Source organism: Erpetoichthys calabaricus, chromosome 8, assembly GCF_900747795.2.
Source record: "Erpetoichthys calabaricus chromosome 8, fErpCal1.3, whole genome shotgun sequence".
NCBI classification, from domain to species: domain Eukaryota; kingdom Metazoa; phylum Chordata; class Cladistia; order Polypteriformes; family Polypteridae; genus Erpetoichthys; species Erpetoichthys calabaricus.
Window position 1 is genome coordinate 1973896 of NC_041401.2, and position 18066 is coordinate 1991961.

Here is an 18066-nt window from a genome sequence, read left to right on the forward strand (position 1 = left end):
TTTATTTATATTAAATAGAGCAGTAGCCCCGGCACTGACCCCTGCTGGTCACCACTCTTAACGTCAGCCAGCTCTGATGGTTTATCGCCATCGCCATCTGCTTCCTCTGTCCGAGCCAATTCTGCACACCACACCCTGAACTCTCTATCCCATAAAGAAATCCTCCTCCCAGTGTTGCCAATGTGATCTCTTCATGTGGTGCACCACTTAGCAGAGGTCAAGTAACACAACATTTCCCAACAGTGCTGCCTGTTCACCGGTGTCCATTGTCACTTTTGATCTCGGTGCCAATATTTTGTTTTTCTCCCATCCTTCTGTCACATCTTCATTAAAAGACAAATTGCTAAGTGGCCCGATTCCTTAGGAAAGACAAACTGACTAAGCATCCCGTACATTTGTTTTAACAGGAACCACTGGAGAACACTGTTGGCTGATGCTGCCTCTCCAACACCTTATTCCTGCTGTATCAGCCCTTGGATTTGCTTTGCGTGCACACATTTGTCTTTATGCTTTTATGTAAGTCTTGAGGTTTTTGCACATCCACCAGGGGTCCTGGAAACATATACCCTATAGCTGAGGTGGGCCGGCCTGTTAAGTGCTTCCAAAACGTGATGCTAGGGCCTACTTGGACCTGAAGCTGACCAAACACTAAAGAAGCGGAGACGTTGCATCCACCGAGGCATAACTTGAAAGTGTTGCCCCTGCCATACTTCTACATAACTTGCAGTGACGTCAAAGGTATGATGGTCACAGACACGTGATCACAACTAATTCATCACATAAGAAAAATCAAGATGGTAACAGAGTCAGCTTTTATATTTTTGCTGAAAACGTGTAGTAAATGTCAGAAATTGATCCTGCACAAATAAAATTAAACACCAAAATGTGCGTAAATATGCATAAGTATTGTACAGAATCTGTTCAGCACACTCATTACTTTTGTCCCCCACTCAAGCCCTCCGCGCCACTCCATTGTGTCCTTTTCTGTGTCCTCACAGGTGGCGCAGTGGTAGTGCTGCTGCTTTGCAGTAAGGAGACTGTGGAAGATTGTGGGTTCGTTTCCTGGTTCCTCCCTGTGTGAAATGAATTATTATTTCTGCTCCTTGGGTGTAAAAGACGTGAAGTCGCTGCCCATCTGTGTTAATTTTAGACAAGTCGAGGCGCGGTGAGTCAAGTTGTGTTTCACAAACCGAGCTGCTGAATGATCTGAATGGTGCATTGTAATCATCTTGGAGGGTTTCCTCTTCCATGTAAAAGAAGTTGTGAGAAGTGTATGTTGTACTTTTAAAAAAAATATTATAAAAAAGCAGCTTGTGCAAGATAAATCAAGGGTGCAGAGAAGTCGAAGTCCATTGTGATGAGTTTGTAGAGCGTGGCGCTGGTCGAGCGCTGCAGCAGGTGTCCAGTGGTCAAAGATTAACACAATGAAATTAGTCGCGATTCTTATCCCTCTTCATAGGTTCCACAAAATATAAGACATCGAACCTTAGTAGTAATTGTTCATTCCACATTTTGTTTTAAGAATTGTGTGCCAAGCTAGCAGCCTCCAAATGACAGGCGTTGGTTGGGGTAGATAAAGCTGATGTCACATTAGACGACTTTCCCAGCGATTTTCAGTCATAGCCTTCGTTTACATCATCGGAGGCTGTCGGCGGTGCACTCCACAAAGCTGGGCATCTAATGTGATGTACCTAACGACTGAGACCAGCGAGTCTGTGACAGGCTATGACAAACTCAGACAGGTTTGATTGTGTCGTTAGTCAGAGGAGAGCTGACAACCAGTGAATGCTCATCCAACAGTACACTGCATAGAATGGAGCGACGAGAAGTAACCACACAAATAGCAGAGACGCTCGTCTGTCTGATGCCTCGTATTTTAGATACCATAACACAATGGAATACAGTCATCCCTCACCTGTTGTGGGGGTTACGTTCCAGAGCGCCCCCCGCGATAGGTGAAAATCTACGAAGTAGCGACCTTATATTTATTTTATTATTTATATATATTTTAAGGCTTTATAAACCCTTCCCACACTCTTATAAACCTTACCGCCTTATTACGTCCACTTACAACTCGTTTTGCGCCCTGGTTAAAGGACACTGCGGCCGTAGATCTTATATTCTTTTCCTACTTTTTAAATAAAAAGAATCGTGGACTCATTGATGCCGTAATGGCATCCTACAGCGGTGTAGCTGTTCCCTTCCTTCAACATATCCAAACATTTTACCTTTTTGTTAGCATCTTCCGTTGGCGCTTGGGCAGACCCCTGAAGCAGGAGCAGATCGTTGCCATAATGAAGGGCTTGGCTACGCACAAAGATAAACATAAAAGAGCACAAAAGTTAACTCTTTACACAGCGAAACACGTTGATGCTGAATGAGCAAGATGAGACTTCCTGGTTAACGCAGCAGAATCAAATCGGCGCACCGTTGCTGAGCCAATCAGCACACAGGAAATTAACTGCGTGCTCTGATTGGGTAGCTTTTCAGCCATCCGCCAATAGTGTCCCTTGTATGAAATCAACTGGACAAACCAACTGAGGAAACACATGTACCAGAAGTAAAAAGACCCATTGTCCACAGAAACCCGCGTTATATATTTAGATATGCTTACATTTAAAATCCGCGATAGAGTGAAGCCGCGAAGTTGAAGTGCGATATAGCGAGGGATTACTGTACACGGTAATTCTGTTTGAGGTTTTACATAATACATACTCTGTCTAATTGGCTTACCTTAGTCTGGTGGTTTCACTTATTGTGTATAAACGACACCCCCATCAGAGGGGATCAAATCAGGGCTACAGTTCTGTCCATTTTCCGAACCCGTTTGTGTTGGTCTCTTACGAAGAGTAGGAGGTTCTTGTGTGTGTCGGGCTCTTCATGTTGCATTTAGAGGAACTCGTTACACTTCTGGTACCGAAAATCCCTGCTGGTATCGTGCCATTTTAAAATTTGAGTGTTTCGAAACTTTTCGAGTGGTGGTGTACCATGAAACCCTATTCGTAATACAAAAGCAATTCAGCACAGCCCGTCTGGAGTAACGCACCGCTGAAATTAGCGCAAGGCAAAATAAAGAGACGTTCTCGAATAATGGAATGTCAGCGTTTGCCTTCAAATTAGAATTTTCTTCAATCAAGAGTTGAATTATATTTGAATATCAATATGTATTGTGTTTATCATATTTCGATAGGATGACCTTTCATAAGCAGGCTGTTTACACGAGTTGTTGAATTCACAGGCCGCATATCATTGATCTTCACTGCTGCCTGCACTTTGGGTAATTCTATCTCAGCTTTACTTCCTATGGGAGGCCTGACACTTGGACTTGACCGTCGTAGTGGACAGTTCACAACCAGGCATTGGACCCCCGAACAATTTAAAGGAGGCTAAAGGCACGTTACGGTATTCAGGGTCCACGTTTATCCAGTAGTGATACTGCCTGTCATCCACCTGAAGCTCAGCCCGACCAGGACTTGGGTGGGAGACCTTCTAGGAAAAGCTTGGACTGCTGTTGGAAGAGTTGGTGGTGAGGCCAGCGGGGCGCCTACCTTGTGCTCTGAATGTGGATCCCAGTGCCCCCTAAGTGCAGTGACAGGGACACTGCGCTGTAACAATAGCACTGTCCTTTGGGTGAGACGTAAACTGGAGCTCCTGACTCTCTGTGGTCATAAAAGATCTCCGGGCATCCTTCATAAACTGCAGGAGGTATCCTGATGACCTGGCACAATTGCCCACCATGGCCTGGTCATTCTGGCCCTCTAATCATCCCCTGTCTGTAATTGGCTAACTGTCTCCCACCACTTGACCACCCAACGGCTCATGTGTGGCATCATCCAGGTGGGTGCTGCACGAATTGTGACACTTTGAGTTGTGAGAAAAGCACCGTGTAAATGTAAAGAAAAATAATTATATTTGTTCTTATTTATTATTATGTTGTGTCGAGTGCAAGTCAAGGGGGGGTGTGGGTGCAGCACCAGCATGAGGCCTCGGTTGGGATGTTGTGTGTAGTTTTTAAAATTCCCATTTTACAAAAAAGAGAGAGACGAGCGACGAGACTTGAGTGTCCGGTTTGAGCCGCGTGGGACCTGAACGTCCTAACCAAGCTGACATGAAGGGAGTCGGGTGGTGGGTTAGTCGCACTTTGGGGACCTGCTGATGCTGATCTCGACTTGATGACAGTATTTTAGAAAAAGTGAAGAGAAGGGGCATTGGCGTGCCACGATGTGCTGGCTGGCCTGTCCTCAAAGTTCCAATGCTGCTGCTGCTGCTGCACATCACTTACAGAGTATCAAATGTGTCGAGATACCTCATGAACTCGTGACCATGGAAATCGTGAGTCGGGCCCCAGCATACGGACCTTCTGGGTCGTTCCACTTGAGTGCCTGTTGACAGGTCTACTCGGGACCTTTGTTATCGCACTGTAACACCACTGAGATGGTGCGTCTGTGTCCTGAGTGACGACTGCATGCTGGGAGAAGCTGCGCTCTGCCGTATCGGGTGACTCTCTAAATTATGAATGACGGCCAAGTTTCCAGCACATGAGCTCTCTTTATTTCTGTTTCCATGCTCTGCTCTGGCGGGTCACGGGTGGACAGCTCTCGGCCGGAAGCTGACCCTGTAGTGACGGTGGTCTATGGTGGTGACAGCTGTGGCTCTCGGCTTCAGTTTTGGAGCCCCCGGGTGGCTGCAGGTTTTCATCCCCACCTCCTTCACAGTCTTTAGTGGAGACCTTATGTCCCCTCAGAAAAGCGCCATAGTGACAGGTTTGCATTTTTAACAAATTAAGAGAGAAATTTACACTTGAAATGCTTCACTTTCTTTTATTGGAGGAAAATTTTGGACCAAAATTAAATATTTATTATGTCTTGGTATATTTAATTAAGAAGAAACGGATATGTGAGCATAAATAATGAAATGTGCCTATTTCTGTGTTTTTAATTATTTCTTCATTCATTTATTTGTTTCAATGACACTGCATGCACTGTGAAATGTGCCTTTGAAATGAAAACTGTCATTGTCACTTAGTGAGCACCGTGTTCTGATTGGTGAATCGTCACTAGAGTTTGGATGATCTTCGGCCTTCGAGTCCCACTTCAGACGCAGACCCCTGATGGGGAGTTCTGAGCTTCTAGTATTAAAGTCGTCGCTTCATGCAGTCATGCTGGGCAGATTTTGGAAAATTTTGCCCACACTCACAACTCTGAGCGGGCAGAATCCTGTGGCACATCTTCTCAGTCGATTTAATAATAATAATACATTTTATTTACAGTGGGTACGGAAAGTATTCAGACCCCCTTCAATTTTTCACTCTGTCATATTGCAGCCATTTGCTAAAATCATTTAAATTAATTTTTTCCCTCATTAATGTACACACAGCACCCCATATTGACAGACAAAAAAAAGAATTTTTGAAATTGTTGCAGATTTATTAAAAAAGAAAAACTGAAATATCACATGGTCCTAAGTATTCAGACCCTTTGCTCAGTATTTAGTAGAAGCCCCCTTTTGAGCTAATACAGCCATGAGTCTTCTTGGGAAAGATGCAACAAGTTTTTCACACCTGGATTTGGGGATCCTCTGCCATTCCTCCTTGCAGATCCTCTCCAGTTCTGTCAGGTTGGATGGTAAACGTTGGTGGACAGCCATTTTTAGGTCTCTCCAGAGATGCTCAATTGGGTTTAAGTCAGGGCTCTGGCTGGGCCATTCAAGAACAGTCACAGAGTTGTTATGACGCCACTCCTTCGTTATTTTAGCTGTGTGCTTAGGGTCATTGTCTTGTTGGAAGGTAAACCTTCGGCCCAGTCTGAGGTCCTTAGCACTCTGGAGAAGGTTTTTGTCCAGGATATCCCTGTACTTGGCCGCATTCATCTTTCCCTCGATTGCAACCAGTCGTCCTGTCCCTGCAGCTGAAAAACACCCCCACAGCATGATGCTGCCACCGCCATGCTTCACTGTGGGGACTGTATTGGACAAGTGATGAGCAGTGCCTGGTTGTCTCCACACATACCGCTTAGAATTAAGGCCAAAAAGTTCTATCTTGGTCTCATCAGACCAGAGAATCTTATTTCTCACCATCTCAGAGTCCTTCAGGTGCCTTTTAGCAAACTCCATGCGGGCTGTCATGTGTCTTGCACTGAGGAGAGGCTTCCGACAGGCCACTCTGCCATAAAGCCCCTGACTGGTGGAGGGCTGCAGTGATGGTTGACTTTCTACAACTTTCTCCCATCTCCTGACTGCATCTCTGGAGCTCAGCCAAAGTGATCTTTGGGTTCTTCTTTACCTCTCTCACCAAGGCTCTTCTCCCCTGGTAGCTCAGCTTGGCCGGACAGCCAGCTCTAGGAAGGGTTCTGGTCGTCCCAAACATCTTCCATTTAAGGATTATGGAGGCCACTGTGCTCTTGGGAACCTTAAGTGCAGCAGAAATTTTTTTGTAACCTTGGCCAGATCTGTGCCTTGCCACAATTCTGTCTCTGAGCTCTTCAGGCAGTTCCTTTGACCTCATGATTCTCATTTGCTCTGACATGCATTGTGAGCTGTAAGGTCTTATATAGACAGGTGTGTGGCTTTCCTAATCAAGTCCAATCAGTATAATCAAACACAGCTGGACTCAAATGAAGGGGATCTCAAGGATGATCAGAAGAAATGGAAAGCACCAGAGTTAAATATATGAGTGTCACAGCAAAGGGTCTGAATACTTAGGACCAGGTGATGTTTCAGTTTTTCTTTTTTAATAAATCTGCAACAATTTCAAAAATTCTTTTTTTTGTCTGTCAATATGGGGTGCTGTGTGTACATTAATGAGGAAAAAAATTAATTTAAATGATTTTAACAAATGGCTGCAATATAACAGAGTGGAAAATTGAAGGGGGTCTGAATACTTTCCGCACCCACTGTATATAGCGCCTTTCCCATGCTCAAAGCACTTACAGAATATAATAAAGAATGGCAGCGTATACATTTATATAGCATTGTACAAACCAGATACATAAATAAAGCAGATTAAGAGTGAATTCTGAAAAAAAACAAAAAAAAAAACAGACACCATAATTGATGGTCTCGCACACACACACACACAGGTTGCATGAGCATCTTGACAGAGAAGTAAACTGAGAGAAGGGTAATAAAGTCAAGTAGAGCTAAAAGACAAACTGAACAGATGAGTTTGGAGTTGTTTTTTTTAAATTCATGGAGTCAGCTGACCTGATTTAAACCAGTGGTCCTCAAAGTGTCACCTGTAGACTACTTGTGGCTCCTGAGCATGTGCCTGGTAGTCCGTGGGTTGACCAAGTCATCTTTCCGGCTGATAAGACCATGTGACACATCACTCAGTCCTCGCCCGCATTAATACGTTTCTGTTGTAAGAACACAGGCGTTGGGTTCCATTTTTGTGTTTTTGTCCACACTACCCTGGTGTTTTAAACCCCCCTGAAAATGCTGTGCAGGGCCGTGTATGTCAGTCAGACAAGACGGATTCAGTGTTTCAGTGTGGATGGCTGAAAGCGCTGACGCTAATCGTGCTCCGATTGGTTCATCCTTATTACGTGGCTCTTCTCTGATTGGATCCTGCTCATTACAGCAGCTCATTCCCTGATTGGTCACCTGATTCCAGCATGGCAGACGCTGAGAGGTTGCTTTCCATGGCGCTCTTTGTGTTGCTTACCTGTGTTCATCTAAATTGTGTGAGATGGACTTACAGTGCGCTCAGCGGCCACTTTATTAGGTACACCTTGCTGGTACCAACTTGGACTCCCTTTTTGCCTTTAGAACTGCGTGGCATAGTTTGAAGAAAGGTTCTGGAAACATTTCTCAGGGATTTTGGTCCATATTGACATGACAGCATGTCAAGTGCTTTGGAGGACAGTTTCTGCGCATCTTAGTAGCTGAAATGGCATTTTCCCCCCCTCTTTTATGTTTGAGACCCACTGATGGTCACATAAGTAGTATTCTTACAGGAGGCAGGCGTAAAGGTTGAGCGCACGGCTGCTTTACAGCTCTGTGGTGTCACACTGGCCTTGCAAAGCATCATGGGGCTCTAGGATTGCAAATGTTTGCTTTGGCCGGCCACACAGCGAATTTCCAGGAACACGTCCAGGTCTCTGGTGAATGCGGCCTATTCGCTGCAAAAAAAAAAAGCGGCCTTGGCGAATTTTGCCAATCTACGCGAATTAGAACATCAGAACAGTAAATCTGGTTTGGCCGTGTGATGTTACAGAAGGGAGGCCTTTCTCAGTCCTTCTAGCTAGAACTCTGGAGAGAATCTTAACATCGTTATTCAGGAGGGAGAGCGGTCTGCATGATGCTCATTGTTAAAAGTCCTTAGTTTTGTTTGGAAAGACGGTAATTAAGGCTTGGCGAAAAGTCTGCCTAGATGTTCACGGGCAACTGCAGCCACGTTCTCTGTTCCCTCTGATTTTTTTTGTTTTTTTTTTTGTTTTTATTTTAACCGATGAGCAGATGTGAATAACGCAGGAGCTACCTGGTACTTTCTGGAACTTTCCATCTCATAACAACCACCACAGGAGCAGAGGTGGTGGTCTCCGCGAAGTAATGAAACATGAATGACAAGCAGTGGAGGGGGGCTCCCCTTGTGGAGTTTTGGGGGGGGGGTCACATGTCACAATGACAAGTTCCAGACTGCCTGCACAGGTGGGCATGATGACAGCTGGGCACCCCAAATAAAAAAGATGCAGGGCAGTGCGGCGTGGGGTCATCTTTCTTGCTTTCTCCTGGCAGACCTCCCATGGTGATCTGATTTGTGGAGCCTCTTTGTGATGGTGGACTCGCGCACTTCAACATCAGCCGTAATAATTTCATCCAATAATTGAATTAATAATAATTTGTAATACTGCGGTGGGCTGGCACCCTGCCCAGGGTTTGCTTCCTGCCTTGCGCCCTGTGTTGGCTGGGATTGGCTCCAGCTGACCCCCGTGACCCTGTAGTTAGGATATAGCCGGTTGGATGATGGATAATTTATAATAATACTAGGGGGCTCCGCCCCCTGCTCGCTTCGCTCGCCAACCCCTGGTGTTGGGAATGACAAAGAGTGTGATGTATGAATGAGATATAGAATAGTGTGACGGTGTAGATGATGCAAATAGAAAGCAAACAATAAAGTGTGTGGCACAGTGTAAAGGTTTATTTGAAAATGTCTTTGTACACGCCGTTTAAGTGTAAAAGGTAATTCCAGCTCAGAACTTGTAAGGTCATTTAAGATGGTTATTGTTGTGATCAGAGTCAAGTTTGTCAGAGCTTAGAAAGAGTTGTGTCTCTCCAGGAAGTAATGGAATGACCTGGGTATTAATGTTTTCCATATTAATATTTTTTGGACATAATATAGTGCGTTGTGTTAAAAGGGGCATTTGGTCCAATGAGATTGCTGTTCCAAATGTCTCTGTAACTAAGTTGTCGCAGATAAAGGCTTGAGGAATTGTAATAATATGTGCCTGAAGTCCAGCTGTATTGGTGAGTGTACCATCTCTCAGTTGTAATAAGCAATTGTTATGATCTGGTTCTGGACATCGTATCTTTTTTACTAACTGTATCTTTTGAAAGCAATGCCAATTGTCTGCGTATTTTAAGGTGCACTGAACAATAGCTGAGTGCATGGCATCTGGAAGAATAGCTAATCACTGTCTAAAATCTACTCCTCATAAAAGTACCTTTCCTTCAAATCGAATATTATTATTCATAAACGTTTGTAGAAGTTTATGAATGGTGTTGAGTAAGTGACTTCATGCCATTGTACATCATCAATAAACAACATTTTTTCAAGACGGATGTCACGTGCAGTGCCACCGTTAATGTTCATAGTGGATTCCGATTTGTAGGATCTAATGTAGTTGATAAAGATTTCACTTTCAGGTACATCGTCAGTTATAAGCCTCTGTAGATATTCAGTATATGAATGTAAAGAAGGCAGTCTAATTTGACCCTTTTGACAACAACGTGTAAATGTATAACTTGTATTTCCAGTTGTTTCTTCAGGGAAGTGAACTGAATGACAATGATTGCAAATGACATTCATTAATCCGAATGAATTTTACTGGTGTATGTTTTTCTTGTGCCGTTTGAGAGGCGCGTTGTTGCATGTGTAGTATTTGGGACGTGTTGTTTTGGAGCTGTATTTGATATGTCTGTGCTGTGTGAGAAGCCCGTTGTAGCCTTCGCTGCCATTAACGTATGTCTGAGACGGGAGGTGTTTCATTTTGAATCCGTGCCTGTTGTGATGCAGCACTTTGATTGATAGTTTGCGTCATGTGGATCTAGGATGTAGATTTGTGCATATTTGCGTTGTTGATTTGTTTCAGGGTGCACTGTTCCAATGCGATGCAGTATTTGTGCACATATGCGAAAGCAGTATGGGCCATTGCCTTTTGGTGGCCTGATATTTACTAAAAGCAAATGAACTATTGTAGGATCTAACGCAGTTCATAAAGTTTTTACTTTTAGGTACATCGTTAGTTAGAAGCTTTAGTTGAGCTTTGCGTTTTTGGAGTCGAGACATTTTTTCTTTTAGAAATATGGATAAGTAATAAGGAGTATTGCACTCACTGTTAATATGGAGCCTTTTCTGCGGTTGAACGGTTAATAGTGCCTTATTGTAATGAGATCCACCTATGCTGCATAGCCGTCTATTTTGTTGTTTCTTTCGTTTTCGTGTGTTTGTTCCTGTTATCCTTTCCTTTTCGTTTTGTACCCGTGACCGTGTATTCATGACTTGTTTCTTTCTCAGCATGCGAAATATGGATAAGTAATAAGGAGGGTCGCAGTCACTGTTAATATGTTTCTTTTTCTGCAGTTGAACGGTTAATAGTGCTTTATTGTAAGGAGATCCACCAATGCTGACACCTATGCTGTCTACTGTGAAGGTGTTGATGTTCACTTTAGAATATGTGGCTTTGGGTGTCACTTCTTATGGATGTGTGTGTGTGTGTGTGTGTGGGGGTGAGGATTGTTGTCGCGCGAGCGTCTTCTTTCTTTGTGTGTCCCATCCCTTGCTTGTAGGGTCTGTGGGGTGGTTTTGTGTTCTTTTTTTTGTGTTCCATGGGCTTGTTGAATCCCCCTCTTGGTGTGTGTCCCGTCCGGTGCCTGTAGGGGGGGGGGGGGGGGTGCCTTGCTGTTGTGCGCGAGCCTCTTTTTTTTTTTTTGGGTTTAGTTTCGTGTGCAATGTGTTTCGTGCTTTGCTTGCGTTTGAATACTTTTTTATGTGCCGTTTCCTTTTTTCGGTGCTCTTTGCGCCTCATTTCTCAATTTTTCCTGTGCTCACTCCTTTTTTCTGTGGTCTTGTCCGCCTCTCGCGGCCCCTCATCCGCCTCTCTCGCCCTCTTCTATCCGCCTTTCTCGGCTCTTCAGCCGACCCTCGCGGACTCTTTTTGCGCCTGCGCAGTACGTCTTTTTGCAGCTACGGCCCATTGCCGGATGTGCCTGCGTCCATCATCTGGTTTAGCATTCTCGGTTAGTAATATGGATAATAATAATAATGATTTCATTCTAACATTGGTTATACAGTTGGCCCCATTTCTTGTGTTTCTGGAGAACAGACGGGTGAAGCGTCTTGCCGAGGGTCACATGGTGGTGTCAGTAGTGGGATCTAAACCTAAAGTCCAAAGCCTTACCCTCTGTGCCACTCTGCCTACCCGTAGGTCCCATGATGACATTCTGGGCTTCTTAGAGACTTCGTTCTCCATCTTGTGTCCTGATCTTGGGCTGAACTGGTGGGTGTCGCCTCACCAGGCTGAGTTGGCAGTCGTTGCAGTTGCAGGTGACCTTCTGGACAGTGCAGTGGCTGACTTCCCAGACTCCTAGCCAACCCATAAGCTTTCATCTGAAGTCCTCGGAGAGCTCTGTGGGTCTCGACGTGCTGATAACTCCTGAGCTTTACACAGGACGACGTTGTGCTAAGACCCTCTGATGACGTTCTAATCTAATTTGAGGTTGGCATTAATGGAGGGCTGCACTTCACTTTCTCCGCGTGTACAGTTTGCATTTATGAGATTTAAAAGATACAGTGGAGTACAAAATGTCCGCGTGGCCTGATGTTTGTCCTGTTCTATCACCTTTATCTACTGATGCTGTTTGTAGTACGAGGGTGTTGTACCGTGATGGCCATTATGGATGTCGTGACAAGTCAAGCAAGAAGGGACCTGAGTTGCCTCGAATGCTTGCATATTGTAATCTTTTTAGTTTGCCAATCAAAGGGGTCATTTTGCTTGACTCCTCATTACTGATGCTGTTTAAATGAAGACCACATCTTCATCTGTCCATGTGTGGTCTTGCTTTGCCACGTGACTGCATGGCCTTCTAGACTTTTCTTCACTTCGTCCATCTACTTTGCTCTTCATAGAGAAGCATCGAGAAAAACAGAAAGGCCTGCATGTGGTGGTCTTGGAGAAGGTGCCACGTCAAGAGGTCTGGAGGTCCATGAGAGACCAAGGAGGACCCGAGAAGAATGTGAGGAAAATCCAGGAAGACTCGGGTCAAAGTAGGGTTGGGGTAACGGACCCCCCCCCCAATTAGAGGAGGTCTATGCCAGGGATCTTCATGGAGTCCTGACCTCCTTGATCGGGTTACGGGTGTGTTGAGTCGTGGGGTGAGAGAGCAGACTCTCTGGCGCATGCAAGCTTTGTGCTGATGACATCAAGTTCTGCCGGACATGGAGAGGAAGGTAGGAGAATGGAGAAGACACAATAGCTGAGGTTGAACAATCAGGTTGAGGGAGAGCTACTGAAAAGAGAGGAGACGTTTAAATGTGGAGGATGAGTGGGAGCCCAAGATGGACAATTAGATGTAGAGAGAACTCGGAGAGTGCAGTGCAGATAGAACAATTGGAAGAAGACATCAGGAGGAGAAATGAGGTTCAAGGTCAGGCGTTTAAGACAAGCCATGATGTATGGAGCAGAGACCTGAGCAGTAAAGGGAGTGTAGCAGATGTGGCAGAAAGGAGAATGTGGAGGTGGCAGTGCAGAGGACAGAATAAGAAACGAGACCATCAGAGGAACAACAAGAGTGGGAGAGACAAATAAGAGAGGAAAGCAGGATCAGGTGGTGTGGACGGACAATAGATAATGTGGGCCAAAGAGTGATGGGCACGGAGAAGAGAAAGTGAGGAGGGCAAGGTGCAGGGGCACCAATAAAGGAAAAGAGGGGCTTGACTGGCGAAGAGGTGCAGGACTGAGCCGTGTGGAGAAGGTTCATCAGACACATCGACCCCACGTACAGTAGAAGTGGGAAAAGATGAAGAGGAGGCAGGGAACTGTCATCAGCGAGGATCAGAGGGGCACCTGGGTCTTATGCTGATAAGTGGTCCGGTCACAGGTGCCCCCTAGTCCTGGCCACAGCCCTAATCCTTAGCTCTTCTTCTCGGTAACCCCAGGCAGAGTTCTGCATTATTACGATTACACCAGAGTCCGACTCGGGGTGACGTTTGATGATGCGCTTCACAGTGTCAAGTGTCTGTGGTTTCTGATGTTTGTGTGACATTTCCTCTTCACAAGTGTGACAGCGGTGTCCCCGTGTTCTTGAGGAGCTCATTTTAAAGTCACCATCTCGGCCCACTGCACTAATTCCCTTCATCATTTTAAGCCCGAATAACTCTGGGGGTGGGATTCTGCCGCCCAAATATTGTGAATATATATAGCAACTCATTAATATTCATGAGTGGGGCGGAGCCTCCAATCAAAACACAATGGCATGTCAATAAAAGCTGCAGAGGCAGTTTTAGAATAAGCTGAAATTGGAACCATTGATTGAATCTCGTGGTGAAGATGATGATGATGATGAGTGGTCCTCGGGCATTGGACCACCGTGATATGTCAGGCCTCATGTGCGTCTGCTGTCCTGATCGCGACGTCAGGCTGCGCACTGGTGACCGTCTTGAAACATGTGACACGATGGGCATGTCCTAAATCTGCATCAGTACACCGGTGGCACCAAGCCTAAGGTTCTTGTTAAAATGTACTTCTCTTTAAAATGAAGAGAGCGGCAGTGCCCGCCTGGCCTGTGTGACTCTGCGGAGGCCTGTGCCCGAGTTGCCCTCAAATTGCAGGCGTAAAGTTTTATTCTCTTCTCCTGACAGGCACACAGGACAGTGACACATTTCCAAGTCCCCATCTTGGGGACCCAAAAATGTCAGTTTTGCGTAACCGTAGTGGTCATGAGGATGGCATGGTGGCACAGTGTGTTGGCGTGGCTGCATCAGCGGTCCCCTGGCCAGTTCTTGTCTTGGGTTTTTTTTCCTCATTCTTGCATTTTTGTTCCTGCTTCACAGCTGTTCTTGGCAGCATAAGCTGGCGAGGTCTGACAATGTCACTCAGCACACACACCCCAGTCGCCACGTGCCAAGTCCATTCCCTGGAGAATCTTTAATTATAAATGCCGTGTGACTTTACTGTCGCCATGGACACGGGCTCCTCGGTGGCACCAGAGGACAGCAGCACTACTAGCTCGATCGTATGGCTGAAGTCGCTTGAGGACGCGCTGTAATGTGACCTGGCAGTGCCCGTCACGAGGGCCTCACCCTGCATGGTGACTGGGGTGCAAGGGAATCAGCTGGCCATTGATCTCCTTTGTGGCGTTGTGCCTCGCGCTGCATCACTGGCGTGTCTCTCTCTCTTGGCCTGGCTCGCTGACACTCATTTATCTTCTTCTCTTTTCAGTTCTTTCGATCCTTGCAGACGACTTGCTTGGACCTCCTGAAGGTTGTGGAGAAATACCAGCAAAGGATAAACTGTGAGTATCACCTGAGAAGGCTGCCGTCGTCACCTGGTGCCAGGCTAGCGCACTGCATCTGATGGTCGAGTCCCTTCTGTGACGTTGGCTCTGACTACATCTGCTGCTGTATGTCGTCTGCCCAGTAGGTGTCAGGCTAGAGGGGACTTTATTTAGGGTCAGGATGACTTAGATGGGTACAAACCAGCTAATGCACACCCCCAGGTCCCTGGGCTTGCTATCTGACCCTGTCCGGGGGGTCCCCACATTGGTGACACAAATCTGGGGTGATTTGGCTGACTTTAACATTCAAACACTTTGAGGGTCTCTTGGTGGGCTGGGTGGCCTTTTGTCATCAAAGTAACTTCTCCAAGTTGTTCCAAAGTGCACCACCCCATCTAGACATCTGGCATTGCTCATAATTGGCACTGGTGGTTGACCAAGTCATCTGGGGACCCTTACATCCAGTGTCTGTGGTGAACTTGAAGAGCAGATCCAGAGACGTCTCGATGGTGGGCTGAGCTTTGAGGTCGGGCACGTCACCTGTATGGCCACAGGGCCCTAAAGCGGTCCAGGGCTGCAGCGTCAAGTCCATCTGAGCCATTAAATCCTCCATTGTCAACAAAACAAGAGGCCATCTTGACCTGCTGCCTGCTCCATTAGTGAGTGCACCCTGCAGACTTGGTGGGCATGAGGGGAGCAGGAATGCCAAGGGCGGCCTCACTAAAATAAAATGCCAGCTGAATGACTCCCGTCAGCACCAGTATGCTTTAGAGTGACTTTTATGGAAAGCAGAAGAACAGTCCACTGATAGACCCCCCCCACACCCCCCCTTACACTCTGACCAGGGTCTCTGAGTGGCGCTCGTCTCATTCTCAGGTCTTTCTGTGGAGGAAAATGAACTCGGCTTGTTCCTTCAATTCCATGCTGAACGTGACAGGAGCAAAGCGGGTGACATGATGGAGGCCACCAGCAAGGCGCTGTGTGCGTCCGCAAACCAAAGGTAAGGGCACCGACCACATGAGCGTCCCCTCTCATCACTCAGGCTCCTCCCCCCAATGTCCCCCCTCTTGTCACCAGTGAGGAGTCACTCAGACCCCCCCACCCGTTTGTCACCCTCATCTTGGAGAGGCTGACTGTGAACTTGGGGTCTGTGGGTCACGGAGTAGCCATTTGAGTAATGGGGGCATCAAATGAGCAGGTGGGGGGTCTCATACTACACATTGATGTGCTTGTGTGCTCTGCCCCCTGACTGCTCTGCTTGCCCCCCAGTTGACATATAAGAATCTGTAACTTTTTAATAAAGTTAAAGGGTGTGCCCACCCCATCTCCCAATGGGGGTGTTGTAAAGAAAATCGAAGACTGGGAGCAAATCCCCCTTAGGGTTTCCCTACGTGTTAATATGGGGGGGGGGGGGGCTATATAATCTGTAAGGGACAATACAGTTGGGGTCACAATTGACCTTTTCTATGATGTTTAAAAAAAGATCAGGGGCTTCAGCCTTGGAAGTCCCCCTCCTGACACCACTGCCCCTGATCATTCATTCTGTGTGCCCCTTGACCTCTGTATGTGGTGTAGCCCTCATCCCCCCTCTACACGTTGTCTTTCTGTGCCCTTTGACCCCTGCAGTTGACCCACCCCTTGACCCTGTTGCCCACAACACCCCTTAGTGGCCCCCAGACAAGTCGCTGATGTATTGCCAGTGCCACCGAGCATTCGGCCCACCCACATGGATGCCAGTTCCTTGAAGCTCCTTTTCTGTTGGTTGGTGGGTTTCAGTTGCCCCGCCAGTCTAAACCCAATGCGGCCCTCTGTGAACAGCAGCTGATCCCCAGCACTTCCCTTTTGCCCATTCCCAGACTGGCACTGGTGCCGCCCCTCCATCGGCTGGAACAAGAGGTGGAGACGTTCAGGCGGCGGGCCATCTCGGACACGCTCATCACGGTGGAGCGCATGGAAAAGGCCCGGACCGAGTACCGGGGGGCACTGCTGTGGATGAAGGACGTGTCACAGGAGCTGGACCCCGATACATACAAACAGCTGGAGAAGTTCCGGAAGGTGAGATGGCGAGTGGGTCCTATTGTGTGTGGGGGGCACTGGGCTGGGCTCACTGAGGGTCTCTGCGGTTTGTGCAGGTCCAAGCGCAGGTGCGGAACACAAAGATGCAGTTTGAGAAGCTCAAGAACGACGTGTGCCAGAAGGTGGACATTCTGGGGGCGAGCCGCTGCAACATGCTGTCCCATTCTCTGGGCACATACCAGGTAGGCCACGTCCTGCCCGTCCCGTCCCCAGAAGAAGAGCAAGGCGAGTGACATTAGAGCCCCCCTGTCCTTTGTGTCACAGATGACTCTCCTCCATTTCTGGGAGAAGACGGCCCTGATGATGTCCCAAATCGAGGAGTCATTTTCGGGTCACATGCCCTACGAGTTCACCACACTGAAGGTCAGTTGGCCGTTCTCTTGGCCGTGGGCATGAAGAGTGGGTGATGTCACCTGATCCTGTGTCCTTCATTCACAGGACCTACAGGACCCCTTGAACCAACTGGTGTGTGACGACAGTGCAGAGAAGCTTCCGGGGGAGTCTCCAGCGAGCCATTTGGACAAGTGAGTGTCTCTCTGGGTCGGGGTTGGGGAGGGGGGGGATTGGGGGGTGGTGCCTGACCCCACGTGTGCTCATGAGCCGGTGGGGGGGCTGACGCTGCCACCTCTGTTTTGCAGGCTGATTGCGCTCAATGAGGAACAGCCGCCAGCACCTGGCACAGAGTTTGGTGAGACAGATGGCACAATTGACACCCCTTGTCTCTCACCCTCCACGCCACTCACCCTGCTTATGTTTGTTCTGCAGATCAGGAGACGGGCGTCCACGGGAAAGTGAGAAGTGGCCCTTTGTCCCTGAGCCTGGAAACAGGTAACGGTGATGGGCAGGGAGACCACTTAAGGGGGCACAGCCAATAATTTGGGGTTTGTGTTTGTCACTCCTAGTGCCTAGGGACCTCCTCGGGGACCTCCAGGAAGCTGGCGATTCTGACAGGACCGACCTGACCTTCCTCAAAGAGCTCTGGAGTCCTGCACCGGTGGGCCTGGACGAGCTCGGCCAGGACTGGTACGGGGCTTTTGAGGGGTCTTCTGCTGAGCCCCCCTCCAGTCCAACAGGCTTTCTGCCCTCACAGCTTCTCGATCGCAGCCTCAGTGCCACAGGTGGGTGGAGTGCATCAAACCCACACTACACTCGTACCCTCTTAATCGGGGTGGGCTCACACTTTCGTACAGTAGTACCCACCTAGCCTGGGTGGGCTCCCGCTTTCATCCACTGCTGGCTGGTTAGTCAAATGTGCTCTGCCTTCAGGTGACAGAATACCCG

The 18066-nt window shown here is 47.5% G+C and overlaps 1 protein-coding gene across 2 annotated transcripts in view; it reads left to right on the plus strand.

Moving 5' to 3' along the window:
- ical1 (islet cell autoantigen 1-like) overlaps window positions 1–18066 on the plus strand; it is a 30848-nt gene that overhangs the window by 12133 nt on the left and 649 nt on the right. For both annotated transcript variants that reach the window (XM_028806162.2, XM_028806160.2), the window contains exons 3-11: window positions 14655–14727; window positions 15586–15709; window positions 16566–16764; window positions 16842–16967; window positions 17050–17148; window positions 17224–17309; window positions 17424–17473; window positions 17551–17613; window positions 17688–17903. In XM_028806162.2, the coding sequence (XP_028661995.1) occupies window positions 14655–14727; window positions 15586–15709; window positions 16566–16764; window positions 16842–16967; window positions 17050–17148; window positions 17224–17309; window positions 17424–17473; window positions 17551–17613; window positions 17688–17903 (1036 nt within the window). The remainder of the gene's footprint in view (window positions 1–14654; window positions 14728–15585; window positions 15710–16565; window positions 16765–16841; window positions 16968–17049; window positions 17149–17223; window positions 17310–17423; window positions 17474–17550; window positions 17614–17687; window positions 17904–18066) is intronic.